Source organism: Aricia agestis, chromosome 7 (assembly GCF_905147365.1).
Source record: "Aricia agestis chromosome 7, ilAriAges1.1, whole genome shotgun sequence".
NCBI classification, from domain to species: Eukaryota; Metazoa; Arthropoda; class Insecta; order Lepidoptera; family Lycaenidae; genus Aricia; species Aricia agestis.
Genome location: NC_056412.1, coordinates 6,679,970 through 6,702,380, shown reverse-complemented (window position 1 = coordinate 6,702,380; position 22,411 = coordinate 6,679,970). Strand labels below are relative to the sequence as shown.

The 22,411-nt window shown below is 36.6% G+C and overlaps 1 protein-coding gene across 1 annotated transcript; it reads right to left on the bottom strand.

The window, feature by feature from the left end:
* Positions 1 to 3,277: 3,277 nt before the first annotated feature.
* LOC121729041 (fatty acyl-CoA reductase 1-like) lies at positions 3,278 to 14,675 on the bottom strand. The gene is made up of 13 exons (XM_042117429.1): positions 14,585 to 14,675; positions 13,906 to 14,036; positions 13,049 to 13,136; positions 12,809 to 12,881; positions 12,578 to 12,668; positions 10,718 to 10,866; positions 9,911 to 10,020; positions 8,106 to 8,189; positions 7,707 to 7,815; positions 5,035 to 5,212; positions 4,580 to 4,650; positions 3,381 to 3,456; positions 3,278 to 3,334 (listed from the first exon to the last, which is right to left on the bottom strand). Exons 1-13 carry the CDS (start codon positions 14,673 to 14,675, stop codon positions 3,278 to 3,280), a joined length of 1,308 nt encoding a protein of 435 aa, XP_041973363.1.
* Between the last annotated feature and the right edge of the window lie 7,736 nt (positions 14,676 to 22,411).

Below are 22,411 nucleotides of genomic sequence, written 5' to 3'. Positions count from 1 at the left end.
ATGGGCAAACGCAAGTGGATGAAATTTTGCACAGTTATAGTTTATATAGTGAAGGGGTGCATCGAGCTAATATTATTTTTAAATTATGTTTTTATCATACATTTTTTAACAAATAAAACATACAATTTATAATTATTGAAAATGGATTAAGTACAGTTTTTTTTAGACAATGCTTACACGGCAAGTCTGAGATCAGCTGAGTCCCAGAGACAAGAGTTGAAAAAATATGATAAAGTCAATATTTTTTTACAAAATATAGGTAGTAAACCTAATGTTGTTGAAACTAACGTCGAATTTCGACCTTACTCAACAAAACGTACAGTAGTCAAATAAGTTTTGTTGATTACAGAACCCTAAAACAGAACTCTAACCAGCAGATTTTTTGTATATTGGTAGGTTTTAAGTTATACAATTTAAGAGTAACCTTGTCCTACAAAGAAAACAATCCATATTTTAGGACCATCAAGTCAAAGTATGAAATCCTTTCTATCTCTGTTACTAAACTATCTAATTAACTTTCATTTAAGGCTATTTTTATCCCCCGACAAAAAAGAGGGGTGTTATAAGTTTGACGTGTCTGTCTGTCGGTCTGTCAGTCTGTCTGTCTGTCTGTCTGTCCATCCAATCGGGTGGACCGATTTTGATCTAGTTTTTTTTGTTTAAAAGCTGACTTAATCGAGAGTGTTCTTAGCTGTAGTTCATCATCATCAGCCTGCTCCGTGCTGGAAAGTCGCGGTTCAACTGGTTCGTGAAGACTGAAGAGCCGATTAGCAACTTGCAGTCGATGAATATTTGCACATTAATGGAAAGTTAACCTGGTGCTGCAGCATCACCTGGTAATCAATAAGATACCCAACTCCTCACCAACTCTGAGCAATGGTTTCGTGTTCGGGCTTATTTTAATTGCGACAACTAGTAAGATGTAGATAAACAGTAATTTTTTGCATGCTGCTGCTGCAGCATCACCTGGATTCTATAGGAGCTGAGCTGAATATATGAACCCAAAGTGGAGGTTTCATGTTTGGATGTCATCCAAAAGGACATTCCTAGATTTTATTCATTGGGATATAATATGAATGAATATGAATAGGAATTATTCTGCACTATAATCAACACAAGTTCAAAAAGCTTGAAATAAAAATTAAATTAAAAAAAAAAAAAACCCCGCCAAACAACTTTAAAAAGTAATGAAATAATATATTTTACTGACTTTAAGTTTAAATAATTCCTAAGTGTAAAGTGATATTTTAGTCCATAATTGTTGTCAAGGTGTGTAGTACTTTTTCAGTTTTCTGTCAAAGCGTTGTCTTGTCCTGATAGTTAGATCTTTTCTGACAAACATCTCAGAAAAAGAATATTCGGGTAAGTATAGAAAATGAGCCGAATTAGTATCTAAACATAAAATATCAGCTGATGTGGCTTGGAAATTAAAAGTTACAAATTAATATAAGTACACTTTATTTTAATAAATTACTATTTTATATTATATATTCTAAAAATTCCAGACTTTCAAAAACTTGTTTGCTATCCACCAAAAAACACAAACGCAGAATATGTACGTCACTATTGCGTCAATGAACACCTCCCTGAAAACAAAAAAATATTGTATGCACATCACAGAAACACTTAGTGGGCCCCTAGACGATCAATTTTTTGGTGCAATATCATTGAATATTGCACAATTTATTTGAGAATACAATACGATGGAAAGGCGTTCAATTTTACCCTAGACTGTCAATTACATCGCACTAGCGGTTGCCCGCGACTTCGTCCGCGTTAACATAGTAGATCACGTCCCAAGTATTTATTATACATAGATGTTCCGCGCGGCTTCGCTTGCGTAATTTAGGAATTCCACGCAACCGTACATGTTTCCGCAAAAAATAGCACATATTCTTACACGTGGTCTATTCTTCATGTTTGCCAAATAACATAAAAATTACTCCAGTAGTTTTTAAGATAATAAGCAATTTCATATAATTTCCCTCGTTTTTTTTCACATTTTCCTCTGTTTCTTCGCTTTTATCAGTCTTAACATGATCAAATATAGCTTATAGCTTTCCTCTATAAATAGAATATCTAACACTGAAAGAATTTTTCAAATCGGACCATTAGTTCCTAAGATTAGCGCGTTCAAATAAGCCCTTTCATATAATTTCCCCCGTTTTTTTCACATTTTCCTCTATTTCTTCGCTTTTATTAGTCTTAGCATGATAAAATATAGCTTATAGCCTTTTTTGGTTATTGGGCTATCTAACACTGAGAGAATTTTTCAAATGGGACCAGTAGTTCCTGAGATTAGCGAGTTCAAATAAGCCCTTTCAAATAATTTCCCCCCCGTTTTTTCCACATCTTCCTCTGTTTCTTCGTTCCTATTAGTTGTAGCGTGATAATATATAGCCTATAGCCTTCCTCGATAAATGGGCTATCCAACAGTTAAAGAATTCTTCAAATCGAACCAGTAGTTCCTGAGATTAGCGCGTTCAAACAAACAAACTCTGTAGAATTATAATATTAGTATAGAATTTTATAATTCGTGTAAATTTGTTACGTGGGAGAGCCATGCTTCGGCACGAATGGGCCGGCTCGACCGGATAAATACCACGTTCGCACAGAAAACCGGCGTGAAACAGCGCTTGCGCTGTGTTTCGCCGAGTGAGTGAGTTTACCGGAGGCCCAATCCCCTAACCCCTACCCTATTCCCTTCCCTACCCTCAACTATTCCCTTCCCTTCCCTTCCCTACCCTCCCCTATTACCCTATTCCCTCTTAAAAGGCCGGCAACGCACTTGCAGCTCTTCTGATGCTGCGAGTGTCCATGGGCGACGGAAGATGCTTTCCATTAGGTGACCCGTTTGCTCGTTTGCCCCCTTATTTCATAAAAAAAATAAGTGAGATCGCACAGCCACAATAGCAGCGCGATCGGCTCGCCGCCGCGTTTGTGGCCTTAAGTTTGATGGATCTAAGTGTGTAGCAGAAATAATAATTATGTCTTACCATGATGATAACAATAACTTGTTAATAGTTGGCCTTCAAAGAAGCGTGGCCTTCCATGGTCCATGGTCGTTACGTAATATTGCACAATAAAATTGATTGTCTAGGGGCCCTTAAAAGGGTGAGGGTTTCATCACTCACTGACATGAACATCTACCCTATACTCTACGATACGTGTCGGGGCTATTGAAACTAAATTTTATACCATTCATATATTTTCTTCCATTTGGGCAATGTTTTTTCGTCTTGGTGCAGAAGATCTTTTCTGATAATCAGACCCATGTTCACCATATTTTCCAGCGACTGGACTCCCTTTGACGAGAAGAAGAATTGCTTCCGATCTTGGGGCTTCAGCATCGATCGTAGGCTCATGAAATTATCATTTACGAAATGCCACGGGCGCACCATGAAATATTCCAGGGCTATATTGGCCATTAGACTGCGACGTTGTACTTTTATTAATCTACAAAATCAAGTTAAACAGTTATGGTAAATACACTATGAACATATTTTAATACTAAATAATAAATATAAGACACAGAAATTAACATGGCTCTTTGTTTTGGTCCCATTCCAAATAGCCTTATCAGTAGAGTGAAAACTAAAATGAATAGAGACATTTAGGGCCTGTTTCACCACTTTCTGATAAAGTGCCTAATAGGCTATTCACAACTTTTTTGGCAGATTCTACATACTTGATCTGTCAAGTTAATTGGTGGATAGCCTTATCAGGAAGTGGTGAAACAGGCCCTTAGTCTCTACTCTATTCATTTTACTTTTCATTCTATTCCAAAAATAGGTTACCACTTACCATAGTTCAAACATGTTAAGTGAACTATACTAATTATTATTAATACAATGTATCCATGTCACCATGTCACCATTGCACCAGTGTCATGAGATATTATCGAATATTATATTATCGACAAAATATTAGGTCTTCATTTATTTTTTTCTAGCTGTTGTGATTTTTTTCTTCAGGCTCTCTAGTAATATGACTAACAATAAAATATACTTAATAAGCAAATCGTTAAAATTTCTAAGCTTTTTGACTGAGAGCATAGAAGTCCAGAAATTTATTTTAGATAAAAACCTCCTCTGTCTTTTGAAAATAAAAAGAACTAGCACCCACTAGATTTTTAAAAAAAAGCCCTTAATTAAAAATACACAAAAAACCTTATTTTATTTAACTTTGGTTTTTCTATGTTTTAATTCCAAGAAATTTATATCATATTGTTATATTATCTGTGTTATCGTTATCCACAAGTTTAGCTATTAAATAAGACCTTTTTTATGTTTACAGGATATTTCCATGAGAAGTATTGGTCAGATTAGTAGGCATGTGAGCCCGAGAAAAAAACGGCTGCCATTTTAATAGCTTTAATATTAATTGCTATTCAAGTTTTTTCTCTCTCACGTTTGTATAAAAAATTATATGTATGTGAGAGAGAAAAAAAATTGAGAGCCAATTTGTCGATAAAATAGGCTCGGATACTAGTGTCGGGAAAAATATTATATTGTTAAAATAATTATTTCGGGTGAATTTAGTTCGCATGTGTATAATTAATATTAAGTATATGACTTACTTAGGCTTTTTGCCGAGCGCTCGAAAAACTAGATCTACCGCAATAGCTGGGAGCAAGTGAGATATTAATATCTGAAAAAGAAAAACATTATTTCAGTCATAGGTATCTATTCTGTGTCATAGGTTCAAGTGATATCACACATTATTTAGGTCTAACAGAAAACACAAAGTTCGCTTTGTGTTGCTTAAGAAGCCTGGGAAAATTAAGAAATTCAGACCGAATAATTCATGTAGTTTTGAAAGTTGGTACAGTTGTTCCTAAAGGTGTCCAGATGAATATACTAAAAGTCCCCGAGGGTGGGACACGAGCCGGCGATGGGGGAGAAAGGTCTCTTTTTCAAGTTTTTGCTTATGACTCGAATATTATTTATAATATCTCTTTAGTGACTTCTACATTAATTATCTATTAATTTCTTAGACCTTAAACAGATTAAGGTTTCAGAAGAAAGTATTTACATAAAAATAGAAAATCAGCTTATTCTTGAAATACGTCACGTGGGTAGGACGCAATGTTTGCTCTAGAGCTACAATCGGTGTGGCTTGCTTCCCGACAGCGTAAACTTCAGCCAGCGACATGCTTAGTTCTTTCCCTGCACACGCGTTGTATACTATGACGTCATCTGTCTTTTCTAATCTGTAAAGTAATGCATGTATTAGTCTAAATATACGGGGTGTAACAGAACTAAGTGATAATACTTTAGAGTGTGTATGAGTCGCCTGTATTGAGTTCACTGTGTAAGCAGGGCGGAGCGCCTAAGCCCTAAACTATTATCACTTAGTTTTGTTACACCCATTAGTATAATATCCATACGTGGGAGAGTCATGCTTCGGCACGAATGGGACGGCTCGACCGGAGAAATACCACGTTCTCACAGAAAACCGGCGTGAAACAGCGCTTGCGCTGTGTTTCGCCGAGTGAGTGAGTTTACCGGAGGCCCAAATCCCTTCCCTATCCTCCCCTATTCCCTTCTCTTCCCATCCCAACCCTCCCCTATTACCCTATTCCCTCTTAAAAGGCCGGCAACGCACCTGCAGCTCTTCTGATGCTGCGAGTGTCCATGGGCGACGGAAGTTGCTTTCCATCAGGTGACCCGTTTGCTCGTTTGCCCCCTTCTTTCATAAAAAAATACTAATATTATAAATGCGAAAGTGTGTCTGTCTCTCACCTCTTCACGCCCAAACCACTGAACCGATTTTGCTGAAATTTGGTATGGAGATACTTTAAAGCCGCGTCTCCACTAGGCAACATTTAGCGCGCGACACGTGACGCTCAACATGTACGGCAACGCTGCACAATAGCGCGCGATGTTGCCAACTGACGCGCAACATGACGCGCGGCTTGTTGTTTGTTTAAAGAGAATTGCATCAATTGTCGTCAAGTGGAGACGCGCGCAACAATGTCCGTAGTGTGGTCTAACGAACAAGTGCTCAAATTAAGCGAACTGTACCAAAACTATGAACGTCTATGGGATACTGCTCACAGATACGATAAAAAAATTATAACCACTGCCACTAAAATCAACACAAGTTGCTCTGGCGACATGTTGGCGACGACTGACGTAAAGTAGATGCGTAGACAGACAACGTTGTTCATCAAAAGTCCCGCGCTGACTTTCAACATGTTGGGCAACTTGTTGTCCAGCATGTTGCGCGTGAATTGTTGCTTAGTGGAAACGAGGTTTAAGTCCCGGGAAAGGACATAGGATACTTTTTGTTTCGAAAAAATGTACGGTCCCCGCGCGCTAAACGAGTTTTGGCGCAACGGAGTTGCGGGTGTCATTTAGTTTATTCTATAATCCATGGTTACATCTTGTATATTATAAAATTTTCGTATCGCAGTGTTCATTACTATCTTAGCTCCACCAAACTTCGGACCGTTACGCACGGATAGTACAAAATTTATACCTTTTTTTATTATTATTTTTTAACATGGGGAAATGAAAGTACGCATCCCCGGCAAATTGGGGATATCGGCCGGGGTATGTGGGACTCCTGCGTAGTCCACCCACTAAAACCCCATGGCGCTTCACTCATCGCTTAAGAGTCCGGGTGCCATCGCAATTCTCATACAAACGTAATACCAAAATCATTTCCCATACGAGAATATTTACCATATTTGAGTTATTATTCAGCCTAAGATAGTAATTACCTAGGTTCCTATACAAAAATTGTATACTTACTGCAAAATATTTACATACCAAAAAATATGAACGATTACGATTATACTAAATCGTAATCGTTCATATTATCAAGGGCGTCGCCAAGGGGGGCAGGGAGGGGCAGCTAGAGATTCTAAAAAAGTTGCCAAATATAATGCAAACAACGACCACTATAATATTAAAATCTAGTAATTAAAAAAAAATACGCTGTACGCTGTAAGCTTATTCAAATTCAAACTCCTTTTTATTATATTTTTCTAATAAATGTTATCATAACTTATTTACAAGTTTTTTATTGCATACTCAAGAGCTCGTGCTCGTGTAGCTTTACACATTGGACTCTGTACTGTCACAGAATATAGTCTGTCCAGAAAATGAAGAAATTAAAAAGTGGCAACATCGTAGTGTCACCCCTTTCAAATCAATCTAAGAAAAAAGGGATGACAATACGATGTTGCCATTTCTTTATTTCTTCACTTTCTTGACGGACTATACATATTATGTATATAGTACTAAGATACTGTTGTTATTCATATCGCTGTAGATCATAGATGTAGGGCTCGTAGTACAAGTGAAAAGCTTCATCTGCTGTCGACTTTACCTACAATTCATACCTACGTTTCTCATTTATAGAGAATGGGAAAAGTATGAATTGTAGTAGGTAAAGTCAACTTGCCCCCCCCCCCCCCCCCCTGCGCCATCTGCTGGCGACGCCCTTGCATATTATTGGTGAGTATGTAAATATTTTGTAGTGAATTGCACAGGAACCTAGGTAATTACTATCTTAAGATGAATAATAACTCAAATATTATGGTAAATATTCTCGTTTGGGAAATGATCTTGGTATTACGTTTGTATGAGAATTGCGATGGCACCCGGACTCTTAAGGCAGAGTTGCAGGTACGATAGAACCTACGGCAACTACAAAAAAATATATACCTAGAAGTAATTAATGATCATTGAACGTACTTTTTGATACCCCTCACCCATGCAGCTACCAGAGTTCCTTTCACGACTACATCGGCTGGGACGTAGTCCGATTTTGCATCTTGATCAGCAAATACAGCTCGAAGTACACCTAAAATATTATTAAGGCCATTACGAAACTATCGCAAACTTTTTTTGTTTCCGCGGTTGCAACCCCGTATCCGTATACATGGTGTAACAAAACTAAGTGATAATACTTTAGGCTGTGTACGTGTTCCTTGTAGAGAGTTCACTGTGTAAGTAGCAGCGCTGAAAGACATTTTTTATTTATTTGTATGGGCAACGAGTTTTCCCATATAGAAGTGACACTCTGTTTAATTACACTAACTCCCTGTTATAGGTATATTTTCTAAAGAAAATAATAATATAATTTCACTTCACCTTGTGCGGCGGCAGTGAACAGTCCTGCGGGGCCGTTAAAGTTGTCTATCCATCCCGGAGAGGGCTCCGTCAAGCATCCTGAAACTGTAAACGCACGGTGTTTTTTTTAAATTAAAATCAAAATACATGACAAAAAAAAAACAAAATTTATTTAAACGCTCTCACAAGAAGAATTTTTATACAAAAAGTTTTTGATTTTAATTTATTTTTTTGTTTAATAGTTATCTCTGGTTTCTCAGTTAGTTTATCTCATAAAAATTTCTAAAAAAAACGTCATTATTACCCAACGAGAATTTGTAAAAATCTGATTTTTGAGTTACTCTCAACAAGCCCTTTCATATTTTAATCGACTTCCAAAAAGGAGGAGGTTATTTAATATTATGTTAGTCTGTTTATATATATTTTTTTTTTGTTTGTTCAACACGTTCGACGACCTCTGTGGCTCAGTGGTGAGCGCGTTGGTAGCTCAAGCCGGGGGTCGCGGGTTCGAATCCCGCCGACGGAACAAAAAGTTTTCGAAGTTCCTGGGTTATGGATGTGTATTAAATATGTGTATCATATAATAAAAATCTTAAATATATTATGAATAGTATAAAAGTATTAAATATATTTCCGTTGTCTGGTACCCGTAACACAAGTGCTTCAGGTACTTACCACGGGGCCAGACTGACGTGGTGTGAAGCGTCCATAGATATTATTATATTACTATTATAACTTTGCCGTTTGTGGACCGATTTTCATGATTATTTTGTTAGTGTACAGGGTTCAATCCAGGGTTGTTACCATGTTCACAAAAGTGGTGATCTGATGATGGAATCCATGGGGAATCGAGGGGACTCGAGGTAAATGCTACCAAAAAGTAAGATTTTGCACCAGGTAACACTTTTGTATCAGAACAGAACTTTTGTATCCTTATAGATACAGGTTCAGGAATTTCGGCGTTGTTACTGAAACTGAACTGAAAGCATAAACCAGCACATCAATTTGATTGATCATCATCATCACAACCATAACTATACCATGGGTCATCATATGACATGGCTCTCCTATGGTTAGGGTGCTAAAAATATTATAGTAAATGATGAGAAACACCTAGGACCATAAATATAAAATTAAGAATATGTAGTACCTTATCTACTCGTATCACACGCACCTCTAACGGCCGTTCCCAATATTTGATCTATCTCTGGTTTTGCCCTACTAGAGATAGGAATAGCTCACAATTGACATAAAATATATGTCCCTAATGTTTAATGTGAGCTATTTCTGTCTCTACTAGGGCAAAACCAGAGATAGATCAAATATTGGAAACGGCCGTAAGTCAAGCTATAAACGAATCATTGTATGGAATGAAATAGCTCAACGATTTTATATTAACTATCGTTTTCATGTCCAAAAATCTGTTCAAATGTTGTTTATTATGATTTTATGAACACTATTTACGCATCCACATCCGCTGACATTATGTTTCTTTTTCATTATGTATCCTAAATTATCATTTGCACGTCGAGAAAATTGACAAAGTATGTGAAACACTGTTAGAATAGTAACACCTTATAAGATATACAATTTCAAGTTGGCCGACTATCGTACAAACCACAGAAATAGATCAAGATAGAAGCGCCATGTCGCTCCAATTTGTATGAACACGAGCGTGTCACTTTTTTCATACCTATAACTGTGACGTCACAAGTACTACTGGCTAAGTTCTATGTCATCTCACTTCTGGGCTGGTAACGACTTCAAACGAATGAAAATTGAGTACAGACAACTCAATTTTCATTCGTTTGACAAATAATACTCACCTATTGACGGTCGTACTATAACAACTGGTAGTTTTCCTCTGTATTCATAAACAACGTGCTCAGCCATATTCTTCGTGAAGACATAGGAGTTGGGAAATTTTCCTAGTAACCTGCATTTTATAAGAATAGTATATTGTTTATAGCATATAATATTATGGTAATGCGTAATTGAATAAAGGAAGCGGGACAGCCGATATAAAATTTTTTTTATTTAGGAAAATAAATTTTCATTACCTACAATAATTAGAAATTTTTATTTAGAATTTTAAAATCAGCTGTTGTTTCATCAGCAGAATCAGCAGTTGATTTTGATATGCGCACAGTTGTGTGCAGATACAGCTGCACACAACTGTGCGCATATCAAAATCAACCAACATCTATTTTTTGCATCATAGTATACGTACATAGGAAACGTACAAACATAAATACTATAGATTCTAGACACTGAAGCAGAAGACAGTAATACTTTTGATAGGTACCGCAGTGCCATCATTCATCTGGTTGGCTCAATTAACTTAAAATAAAAAATCGGCCAAGTGCGAGTCGGACTCGCACACACGAAGGGTTCCGCACCGTTATAGAGCAAAAATACGCCAAAATTTGTGTTTTTTATGGGGTTAATTCAACTCTCTATCACCGTTCTTGATATACATCTCAAGAACGGTGATAAAGAGTTGTCTGACCATGATAGAAAGTTGAAAAATGAGACAGACAGACGGAGAGATAATAAAGTCTTAGTAGTAGGCTCCCGGTTTAACCCTTTGGGTACGGAACCCTGAAAAATGGCAGAAGAGAAGTAATACATACTTTGGTGTTAAAATCCGCAGAGCCTCCGAATCCACGTTGTCAACCATGTCCCTTATCTTCCTCCAATCTGCCGCCGGTGGATAAATTTTTTCTTTGATCTGCTCCTCGTAATCCAGGTTACAAAAAGCCGTGGAGATGTGAATGTAGCTCTGTAATTCATTCAAAACAATATTTCACGATTTGTAGCTCTTAACTAATTTACCAACTAATGGATAATATTAAATACTAGCTGATAGACTTCGACCGCGTTAACATAGTATAATAACAAAGATGGATAGTTTCCCCATTTTGTGGTTCCTTATACAAAGTGTAAAAACGGAACCCTATTTAAGCGGAAGTCTTGATCATAGCTCCAATCCTTAATTTCAGTTCAGTCAGTCAAAAATCTAGGAAGATTTATACAAACTTTCATCCCCTATTTTATCCCCTTAGGGGTGGAATTTATCAAAATCCTTTATCAGAGGATGTCTACTTCATAGTAGCTTTATGTATGCAAAGTCTCAACTCTCAGCTCGATCGGTTTAAAATTTACGAACTTTCATCCCCTATTTTATCTCCTTGGGGGTAGAATTGATCAAAATCCTTTCTTAGCGGATGCCTACGTCATAACATCTACCTGCTTGCCAAATTTCAGCCTGATCCAGTCAGTCATTGCCATTTTTAGCCCCCAACAAAAAAGAGGGGTGTTAATAATAAGTTTGACGTGTTTGTCTGTCGGTCAGTCTGTCTGTGTGTGTGTGTCTGTCTGTGGCATCGTAGCATCCAAACGGGTAGACCGATTTTGATCTAGTTTTTTTTTTGTTTGAAAGCTGACATGATTGAGAGTGTTCTTAGCTATAATTCATCATCATCAACTTGCTCAGTGCTGGAAAATCAGGGTTTATCTGGTCCATGAAAGGCCGTGAGCAACTTGCAGTCATTTGACGGGTTTAATATTTTATTCTAGTTCGTTTCATTTGTAAATATACTCGTACAACATACGTGTTTGACCTGGTGCTGCAGCATCACCTGGATTCTATAGGAGACGTAATTGTATAGATCACTTTTTCTAATAAACTTACATTTTAAAATGATCAACCAAATTAATATATTATGTACCTACTGTAGTTTTTATTATTCGTAGACTTACTGGTACCAATTTAATAAACATGTACCATCGATAAATGATTCATAGGCAGTTGACAGACCTACGTCATTTGGTTGAATTATTTTAATTTAATGTAATTAATTATCTGTTAGCTGGGTTTGACGTAACGCGACCAAATTACGTAGGTCAGCAACAACTTATCTGATAGTACTAACTACTATGTTGTATGTCCATACTAATATGCTAATAATTATTATAATCCATACTATAATATTATAAATGCGAAAGTGTGTCTGTCTGTTATCTCTCAAGGTACTAAGTCTTTACTTACAATGTTTGTATATTAATTACTTAGTTTGCAAATAAAATCTTTGAATCTTTGAATCTTTGAATCTCTTGCCGCCCAAACTGCTAAAATAATTTTGCTGAAATTTGGTATGGAGATACTTTAAGTCCCGGGACGGGACATAGGATACTTTTATCCCGGAAAAATGTACGGTTCCCGCACGATAAACGAATTTTGGCACAACGGAGTTACGGGCATCATCTAGTTTTATTATAAATGCGAAATTGTGTCTGTCTGTTACCTCTTCACGCCCAAACCGCTGAACCGATTCTGCTGAAATTTGGTATGGAGATTGGAGGTACTCTGAGTCCCGGGAAAGGACATAGGATTCTTTTTATTCCGAAAAAATGTACGGTTCCCGCGCGATTAACGCATTTTGGCGCAACGGACCATCGGCCATCATCTACTTAGTATAATATTTTAATACCTCCAAATTGTGTACATCTTGAGCTAGCTCGATCAGCCTTAATGCACCCAACACATTGATATCGAATGATTCTTTCAAAGATTCGTCAAATCTAGGTGGAAAAAATAAGTAAGTTAAAACTAGACTGCACAATTTCAACCACTCAATAAATTTTACAAGCAATACTATACTTCTAGTGAACTAGTGCTAATTTTGAATTTTTTCAAATTTTATGAAAACACTATAATTTACCTCACTGTAGCAGCGCTATGAATAATGATATTAGTATTTTCTGTCACTAAAGCCCGATTGGTTTCATTCAGTCCTGCAAAAGTTTAAATATTTATAGGATTCTAAAGTAAATTCTAAACAAGACGCGTCTTGTTTGAATTTACTTTAGAACCCTTTAAGTTTTAGAGTAGAGAATTTAAAATGACATCATAATTCATAATATAGCAAGTATATAATAAGTCGTCAGCCTCGCATACATACCTAAGTTATTTTCGATCATATTCCCAGGCACGACAGTCACTTTAGACTGAAATAATCCGCTCCTTTCATTTCTAAGGCGATCGAAGCACTGAAATATATAATATTTTCAATTTTGACTTTTTAAAATGCAACTAACTCACTGGCAAAGGTTTATCGCCATTTAAATGAATTACTACTTAATTAATATTAATTAATAAATTTAAGTAAAAATCATTAAATATATTGCGGCACTAAGTTGGTAGGTACCTTAACAAAAAATCACAACACAATCGGTAAAGCCCTTTCGGAGGAGTTTAGCAACAAATAGCTCGACACGAACATTTTGGAATTAATGTGATGGTTCTTATTTATCCTTTGAAGTTGGGTTTTCGCAAAAAATTGCATTAGCCCTACTATGATTTGACGTTTAATTCATACTAGAGCATTTTTTTCTTCATCTACACACTAGCCCTTAATGGGTACAATTATCTATTATATTACTAGCTGTCCCGGCAAACGTTGCTTTGCCATAATATAAGTCAAGTATTTCACCCATATTATTTTATTGAAGTGACTAAATAACTATGTCACCATGACAACGTCCATCACTATCCCGTCCCACAAACAATGGTCGCCGTCAGTCTCGAGTTGTAATAATTTACTATTATTTATTCAACAAATGCACTTATCAATATAATAAGTACCCAGTAGCCGATTCTCAGACCCACTGAATATGCATATAAAATTTGGTTAAAATCAGTTAAGCCGTTTCGGAGGAGTACGGGGCCTAACATTGTTACACGAGAATTTTATATAAGTAAGTATAATTATATAAAATTCTCGTGTAACAATGTTTTATAATTAATATAATTACTTACACTACTTTTATACAGTGCTGCAATTCTTTTTTCAGGAGGCACTCCTTTTTTATCTCGCACAAAAACGAAGATTTGTTTCAAATCTGGACAAGAATAAAGAAGCTTTTCTATGAGCAACTTTCCTAAAAAGCCTGAAATAATATAGATATATATTAGAATGATATTTTATGTATGTGGATGAAATAAGGGTGAACACTGCACAAGATATTGTGTGCCGTACTCGTACAAAGTATACAAAATAATCACATTTTTGCCGTACCCAAAGGATACGGGACCACTAAGACTTCGATGTCTTGCCGTCTGTCTATCTCTAGGATGCATCTCAAGAACGGTAATAGCTAGAGAGTTTAGATTTTCAAAGATTGTATGTATTTTTGTGGCCGCTACAACAAGAAATACTAAAAACAGAATAAACTAAATATGAAGAGGGGGCTCCTGGGGGCTCCCATACAAATTGATTTTTTTGTCATTTTTTGTTTGATACCAAAAATGGCAATAGCCTACCTGTTGAAATTTTCACAAAATACAGAGTCCTATTAATGCTTTAATAATAAAATTCATATAAATTATTAAGGGCAAGGGCATACAAAAAACACAATTATTGCTCTGGAATGGTACAGAACCCTTCGTACACGAGTCCAACTCGTACTTTGCCGATTTTAATTATTATTTTAATAACCTGTGCCACCAGTGATGAAGATAGACTTCCCCTTGTAGTACTCGGCAATTGTCGGCTCGATACTGCCCTCATCTTTTTCGAAAATCTCCATTTTCCTGAGATATTAAAGAATAACAATCGTCAGCTGTTCATAATTCATACACATTCTATATTATACAGCGTATAACATATCAAATTGATAATTAGGATGTTAATTTGTCCCTTTAACAGTTCATTGTCATTGTGAAAGTGGCAACGCTGAAAGGGCAAACATATTTTGTTTGTGATTTGGGCAAACCCTTCAGTTGGCAACAGTCTAACATAATAAATTAATTAAGCTCTAGCGTAGTAGTCACTATTATTATTAACGTTTATTCCCGTAGTGCTTCCCCCTTCAGTTCTTTGACTTTCCGTCACTGCAACTTTGTGCTGTCTCCTGCTTTATATGGGGAGAGAATCTGGAATTCTTCCTGCTCCTCCTATTTTCTTCTGATTCATTTCGTTGCGGGTTCCAAGACAGCTTTAGCATGTCCCTCGGGCTCCCTGAGAAGTGATATCATATCAAACGGTTTTCGTAGTTGGATACCGCTGTCGATCCTGGCGACACAGTGGTGGGAATGTGTGGTGGGTCAAAGCCCATTTAAAAAAATCCTTCAGCGAATTGACTTGACCCATGTCCATTGATGAATTGACCCATACAAAAGTTTAAAAAAAAGTTACTCTTTCTAAAACCACACCCATACAAAAGTTTTTAAATACCTCTAACTTCCTTACTAATACTTGTGGCGTTCCACAAGGAAGTGTATTGGGGCCTTTGTTATTCCTTTTATACATTAACGATCTACCTATTTTTACGGACCAAGAGTGTATACTGTTTGCAGATGACACAACACTGATAATTAAATGTAAAAATAAAAATATGCTAAAAACTATCGCAATTAAAGAGTTAAACAAAATAGTTAAATGTTTGTATAATAATAATTTAAATATTAACATAGAGAAAACAAAATTTATAAAATTTCAATCTATAAATAAAAAAGAAAATAAAATTGACATCACCTGTAATATAAACAACAAAACTAATTCAATAGAGGAGGTTAATATGACAAAATTTTTGGCAATAACTATTGACAAGTACCTTAACTGGAAAGCTCACGTTGACACTATTGTAACAAAATTGGACCGGTTTGTTTACGCTCTCAATAGATTAAGACAAATTGCATCGAAACAAGCTGCCTTGACTGCTTATCACGGATATGTGTCCTCAACTCTACGGTATGGAATTATACTATGGGGCAATTCAACCGATACTACTAGAGCATTTAAGGTCCAAAAAAAATGTGTAAGATCTGTATGCGGCGCAGGGTATTTGGACAGTTGCAAGCCGCTGTTTAAAAAGTTAAATGTACTGCCTTTGCCTTGTCTTTACATTTACGAAACGGCTATATTTGTTTATAAACATATATACTTATTTGCTAAAAACAAGGACTGTTCTAAATATAGAGGTAGGAAACGTGAAAACTTGTGCATTCCCGACCAGAAACTAGCTCTATTTTCTAAAAATGCATACTGCATGGCTATCCGTATATATAACAACTTACCTAACGATTTAAAAAAAATGTCATTAAACAAATTTAAAAATAATTTATTTCAATTACTATTAGCCAAAATGTATTATACCATTGACGATTTTATTAATGATGATAATATAATATTGTAATAATTATAAGTAACATTTCATTTTGACAATTTTTAATTTATTTTTTGCATATTTGTACTGTTTGAAATTTGATTAATTTATTATAATTTTTACTAACAATATTGTACTGCAACCAATGAATAATAAAAACTAACTGCACCTAAATATTATGTGTCAAAGAATTAAGAAAATTAAATGTAACTTTTATTTCCACAATATTTGCACGTCGAGATGTATCCGACAAAACATGAGCTCTATTTCTCATTGTACCATCTAATATTGTCATTACCATGTTTTTGCAAATAAACGTTAATCTAATCTAATCTAATCTAATCTAATCTAAAAAAGTTACTCTTTCACAAGCAAGGAAACTCGTAACGAGTTACAAAAATGAGACAAAAATTGGTATTTCAGCGCTGCTACTTTCACAGTGAACTCTCTATAAGGAACACATACACACCCTAAAGTATTATCACTAAGTTTTGTTACACCTAGTATAGATTATGAAGTATACAATTATTCATTAATGATTAAATAATTAATGCAATTTGGAGCAAGTACATTTTAATAAGTATGTGGATATGAGAAGACAACGTCATAATATATTATATTAGGGGAGCCCAGAGTGCAATTCGTGTACAGTACTCCCAAATTAATAATGCGCATGCAAATCTTCGCTAATTGTCGTAATCACGAAAACATCCGAATCTGTGAAACGTAAGAGACAGATCCGACAGTATTTCGATACTTCAAAATAACTTTTTTTAAACCTACCACGTGAAAAATCCGACTTCTATACCATGATAAATAGGCACATGTCGGAAATCTATACAAGCTTAATCTGACACCCTCGAGCAGGTCACGAAATCCCTTATTGGGCTCCCCTACTATTAATTAATCGTCTTTCATATAAATGTTTACAACTTATAAACAAGGTATTATAATACTGGTAGCTTACCTTACTATTTTTGTCTACAAAATGGGCTATAAAGCAATGTATCATCGACATTTATAAACGCGCCTAAAACTTACTTGTAAACCTTAGTCCGAACGCTACATAAAAATATTATATGAAAATAATATTACTTATATTAAATCAAACCTCTTGTTTATCTATACATTAATACGCGAGCGAAAACTTTGGATCCTTTTTACGAAAAATACGGAAACGTATAGTCCGTCAAGAAAGTGAAGATTTTAAAAAGTAGTGTCATCCCTTTTTTCTTAGATTGATTTGAAAGGGATGACACTACGATGTTGCCACTTTTTAATTTCTTCACTTTCTTGTCAGACTATAGGTGAGTCAAATTGAAAATAGATTTAGTTGTTTTTATTGAATCTTAAATACTGCATTAGACAATTATTATTACACGGCCAGTCTGTCATCATTTGACTTTATTAGTTTGAGCCTGTCGCAGGAATTATGTCTATAAAATAATAAAGTCAATATTTTCATAATAGAATATCAATAGAAAAGCGTTGAAATTTGAAACTTATAATTTAATTTTTTATTTGAGGTCGAATTGCGACCATTGTGCGATCTCTAGTTCAAAAAATTAGAAGTTTTTGTCTGATACTTTAAAAAAGAAGGCAAGGACATAAAATATATTATTATTACGTCTGCATAGTGAGTGTCCAGAATGTTCTCAAGAAGACAACTCCAGATGTTTTATGTTAGTTTTGGCGCAAATAATAGTTCCGATTTTATTTTGCTCACGAACCGCCAGAAAAGGCCCCAACTGGCAAAGTATTTTTGTCTCTGTATCAACTATGTATTAATATAATTTAAGTATGTATTTGATATTAGAAATATTAATAAGCGTGTACCTACATGCTACAGTACGTTACACACCTTTGTATACACGATACTTAACTAATAATAGTCACCGCTTGGACTATGTCGCCAAAATATTATCTATTATGCATTTAAATTTATGGAAATTTCCCAGGGCACATGTTTACAATATTAGTTCCTACGTCTTTTTTGATTTACGAATATATGTATTCGTTCGTTATTATGTAATGTACTATGGTACATTACATAATAATGTACTATGCAATAGGGTTGCTGAGGATTCCTCTTCCTCATAATGAGGAAGTTCCGCAATAATTTGGGTTCCTCAACCGTTACCGCATCCTCATAAATAAAAATACAAAAATCCTCTTCCGCTATCGCTTCCTCAAAATTCAGGAGGAATTTATGAGGAATTTCACTGCGCCTGCGCGTCGCGTATCCAATCATGGCAACGCACACGCCGACACACGGACCGAACGGGCGCTGCTGTTCCTTGTTCCTTGTCTCTCTCGCCACCCGCGCTGTTCCTTGCTTGTTTGTTTTAATTTTATTGACATAATATAGCAAGCGTTGTTTTGTTTACGCGTGTACGCACTACGCAGCTACGTACGCAGTGCGAATAATCTAATAATTTGATTTCTATCGAAAACCGAAATGATACCGAAGTGTAGTGCTATATCAGGGGTTCCCAGACTTTTTTGTCCACTGCCCACTTTGAGAACAAAATATGTTTTAGTGCCCCCATTGTTTCACCTACTTTCTTTTCCTTTGAGATGGAATTTAAATTATTAAATTAAGGGGCTTTTGCCCCTTAATTTGTCGGTAATATTAGCCCCCACAGCCTCTACAAAACGCCGCCATTTTTTCTGAGTCCCACACTGCCCCCCTTTAGATCTTCAGCGCCCACAAGGGGGCGTAATCACCCACATTGGGAAACGCTGTACTATATGGACGTACTTCCTCTTCCGCTTCCTCATCCGCATCCTCTTCCTCAAAAAAATATCCTCTTCCTCATCCGCATCCTCTAAATTTGCTCGTGGAAATTCCACTTCCTCCTCCTCTTCCTCATAATCACTTCCTCAACAACCCCAAATTTAACTTCTTTGATTGCATAGTATGCAATCAAAGAAGTTAAATTATCGGCAGTCGGCAGATGGTGGCAACATGATATAACAACAATACAATGTCACAGCTTGTTTTGTTTTAAAAGGCGGTTCAGTAGAATGGGTACCTACTGGTTACTCTTAGGTTACTCTTATTCTATACCATGGGAGAAAATCTCGAGGCAAATGAGAAGATGCGAAGCCATCACAACTCACAAGGTACCTAAGGTTTCCACCTCAAAGAAGAAGAATAATGAGACGGAGGAGAAGAACTACTTAATTTACATTTGACTAAAGTATTTAGGTGTCATTAATTTGTTGCATAACTTTTTGCAATCTTGTAGGTAGGGATTATCGCATTGCTATAAAAATTTTGTGGATCGTAATCAAAAAACGGTGACTAGTTTTGGCAGTTCTCTCGTGGTGTTGACGACACCTAAGGTATTCTGCAGAGACCTAAACGGGAGCAAATCTGAAGGTCAGGAATGTTTTGTCCGTAACAGGGCTTTCTTTTCGGATTGAATACGCTTAAACCGCGCTACTCTCACAGAACTGCATTAGGTCCACGAACATCACAAATATTTTTCACGGCTTGCATTGCATTTTTCCCCTTTTTAACCGACTTCCAAAAAGGAGGAGGTTATAATATGTTCGGCTGTGGATATTTTTTTTATTTGTGTAATATGTTCATTGTGGTAAAAATTTAAAATGTATCGAATTCCTTTATTAGATTCACTCATCTTAACAATAAGAAAAACAAATGAGAATCACACATTTTTGTAATTTGAATTTGGAACTGCCTACTTTAAAATGTTTTTTTAAATGATACAAGGTTAAAGATTTAATAACAAGTTCGTACATATTATTACATTATGCGAAAAGACTTTTTCCCGACCTAATAAATTAATAGAAATATAGGACTACGTTAAGACGTCAGTGGTTTATCGAGGGCTACAGTATTCCAGTAAGACTCGTCCATTAACCTCAAAATCAGAGCCGTGCGCCCTTAAACCAATAATTATCTTTACGGCTATAAGCCCCCAAGAAGCATGTAGCAATAAATCATGTTTAAATCAAACGCTCATACGAGGCGTAGCCAAATCGCAAATGTATCTTGTTAGCCGTAATTGAAAGACTTTCCGAAATTATAGACGACTTACCGCGGCTTATGGCTTAGGTCACGCTTTATTTTTAACCAGCTTTTTCCTTTAAAGTATTGCCATACGCGGCTACAATTACAGTTGGTTTGATGGTTGCCTGGAAAAAGCCTCTTGGAGCGCCGCCATTCTGCACATAGTCATGACTCATAACAGGGGAAACAGAACTAAGGGTCAATTCAGACCGCAACTCGATGAGGAGAGGCGAGGCGCGGCTCGGCATAAATTTGTATGGATTTGACAGATTTCAATTGCGTGAGACGTCTTGCGAATCTGTCAAATCCATATAAATATAGAAATGAATCTACGCGTTGCGATGCGGTCTGAATCAACCCTTAGTGTCAATTCAGACCGCAACGCAACGAGGCGAGGCGAGGCGCGGTGTGCCATAAATTTGTATGGATTTGAGAGATTTCAATTGCGTGAGACGTCTTGCGAATCTGTCAAATCCATATAAATTTAGAAATGCATCTACGCGTTGCGATGCGGTCTGAATCAACCCTTAGTGTCAATTCAGACCGCAACGCAACGAGGCGAGGCGAGGCGAGGCGCGGTGTGTCATAAATTTGTATGGATTTGACAGATTTCAATTGCGTGAGACGTCTTGCGAATCTGTCAAATCCATATAAATTTAGAAATGCATCTACGCGTTGCGATGCGGTCTGAATCAACCCTTAGTGTCAATTCAGACCGCAACGCAACGAGGCGAGGCGAGGCGAGGCGCGGTGTGTCATAAATTTGTATGGATTTGACAGATTTCAATTGCGTGAGACGTCTTGCGAATCTGTCAAATCCATATAAATTTAGAAATGCATCTACGCGTTGCGATGCGGTCTGAATCAACCCTTAGTGTCAATTCAGACCGCAACGCAACGAGTGGAGGCGAGGCGCGGTGTGTCATAAATTTGTATGGATTTGACAGATTTCAATTGCGTGAGACGTCTTGCGAATCTGTCAAATCCATATAAATGTAGAAATGCATCTACGCGTTGCGGTCTGAATCAACCCCGAATAGGCCGACTCAGAAGAGATCTCGAAAAACATACCATCCTCATCACCTTGATGAGTGGCAGTCTTCCACAGTGCGTTTTTCGCGTAACTTTCTGCCGCGCACTGTCAAACTCTGGAACGAACTGTCACCAGCAGTATTTCCGGACCGATACGACCTGCAAACCTTCAAGAAAAGAGCGTATACCCTCTTAAAAGGCCGGCAACGCATCTGCAGCTCTTCTGATGTTGCGAGACTCCATGGGCGACGGTAGTTGCTTACCATCAGGTGACCCGTTTGCTCGTTTGCCCCCTTATTTAATAAAAAAAATGTATAACGACCGGCGCGCGCCGTACCTACAATGTTACTCAGCATTGTGAAACCCATTAAAAGTGACAGTCGCGCCCAATTCGCGTATATGTATTTATCCGTTTGTTTGAAGTCGAGGTTCTCCATAGTTCTGTCTACTCTGGTCATAGCTAAGTATTTTTCCCCAGTTGTTATTTATTTTGTCACTTTGTATGTGTTTTGTGGTTTTTATTTTTAATTAGCTGTTGCACGCGACTTCGTACGACCACGTGGACTGTAGTTTATAGTTGTTCCCGTATGTACTATCAGAGAAGTTGATTCCTATGCAAATCGGGGACCTAAGTAGTTTGGTTGCGTTACGTCAAACCCAGCTGACAGATCACAATTAACATTGAATTGACATATTCGACCAAATAACGTTGGTCTGTCAATTGCATAGGAATCAACTTCCTCGATGGTACATCGAAAATCATAAAAGTTTATTGTGCGGGAACCGTGCATTTTCCGGGACAAAAAGTATCCCTTGTCCTTTCTCGAGAATCAAAGTATCTCCATACCAAAATTCATCAAAATAGTTTGAATAGTTTAGGTGAAAATCATTAAAGTTTACTGTGCGGTAACCGTACATTTTTCTAGGACAAAATGTATCCTATGTCCTTTTCCGGGATTCAAAGTATCTCTCTCTATACCAAATTTCATCAAAATCGGTCCAGCCGTTTACGCGTGATGGAAATATGGAAACCAAGGGAAATGTGGATTCATTTTTATTAGGGTTCCGTACATAAAGGGTAAAAACG

Excerpts from the sequence above, each read along its gene's own strand:
- LOC121729041 (XM_042117429.1), bottom strand. The coding sequence starts at position 14,675 with ATGGAGATTTTCGAAAAAGATGAGGGCAGTATCGAGCCGACAATTGCC. Across the intron at positions 12,669-12,808 it reads CATAGCGCTGCTACAGTGAG|ATTTGACGAATCTTTGAAAG; the intron begins GTAAATTATAGT and ends TTTTCCACCTAG. Across the intron at positions 3,457-4,579 it reads GCGCTCGGCAAAAAGCCTAA|ATTAATAAAAGTACAACGTC; the intron begins GTAAGTCATATA and ends TTGATTTTGTAG.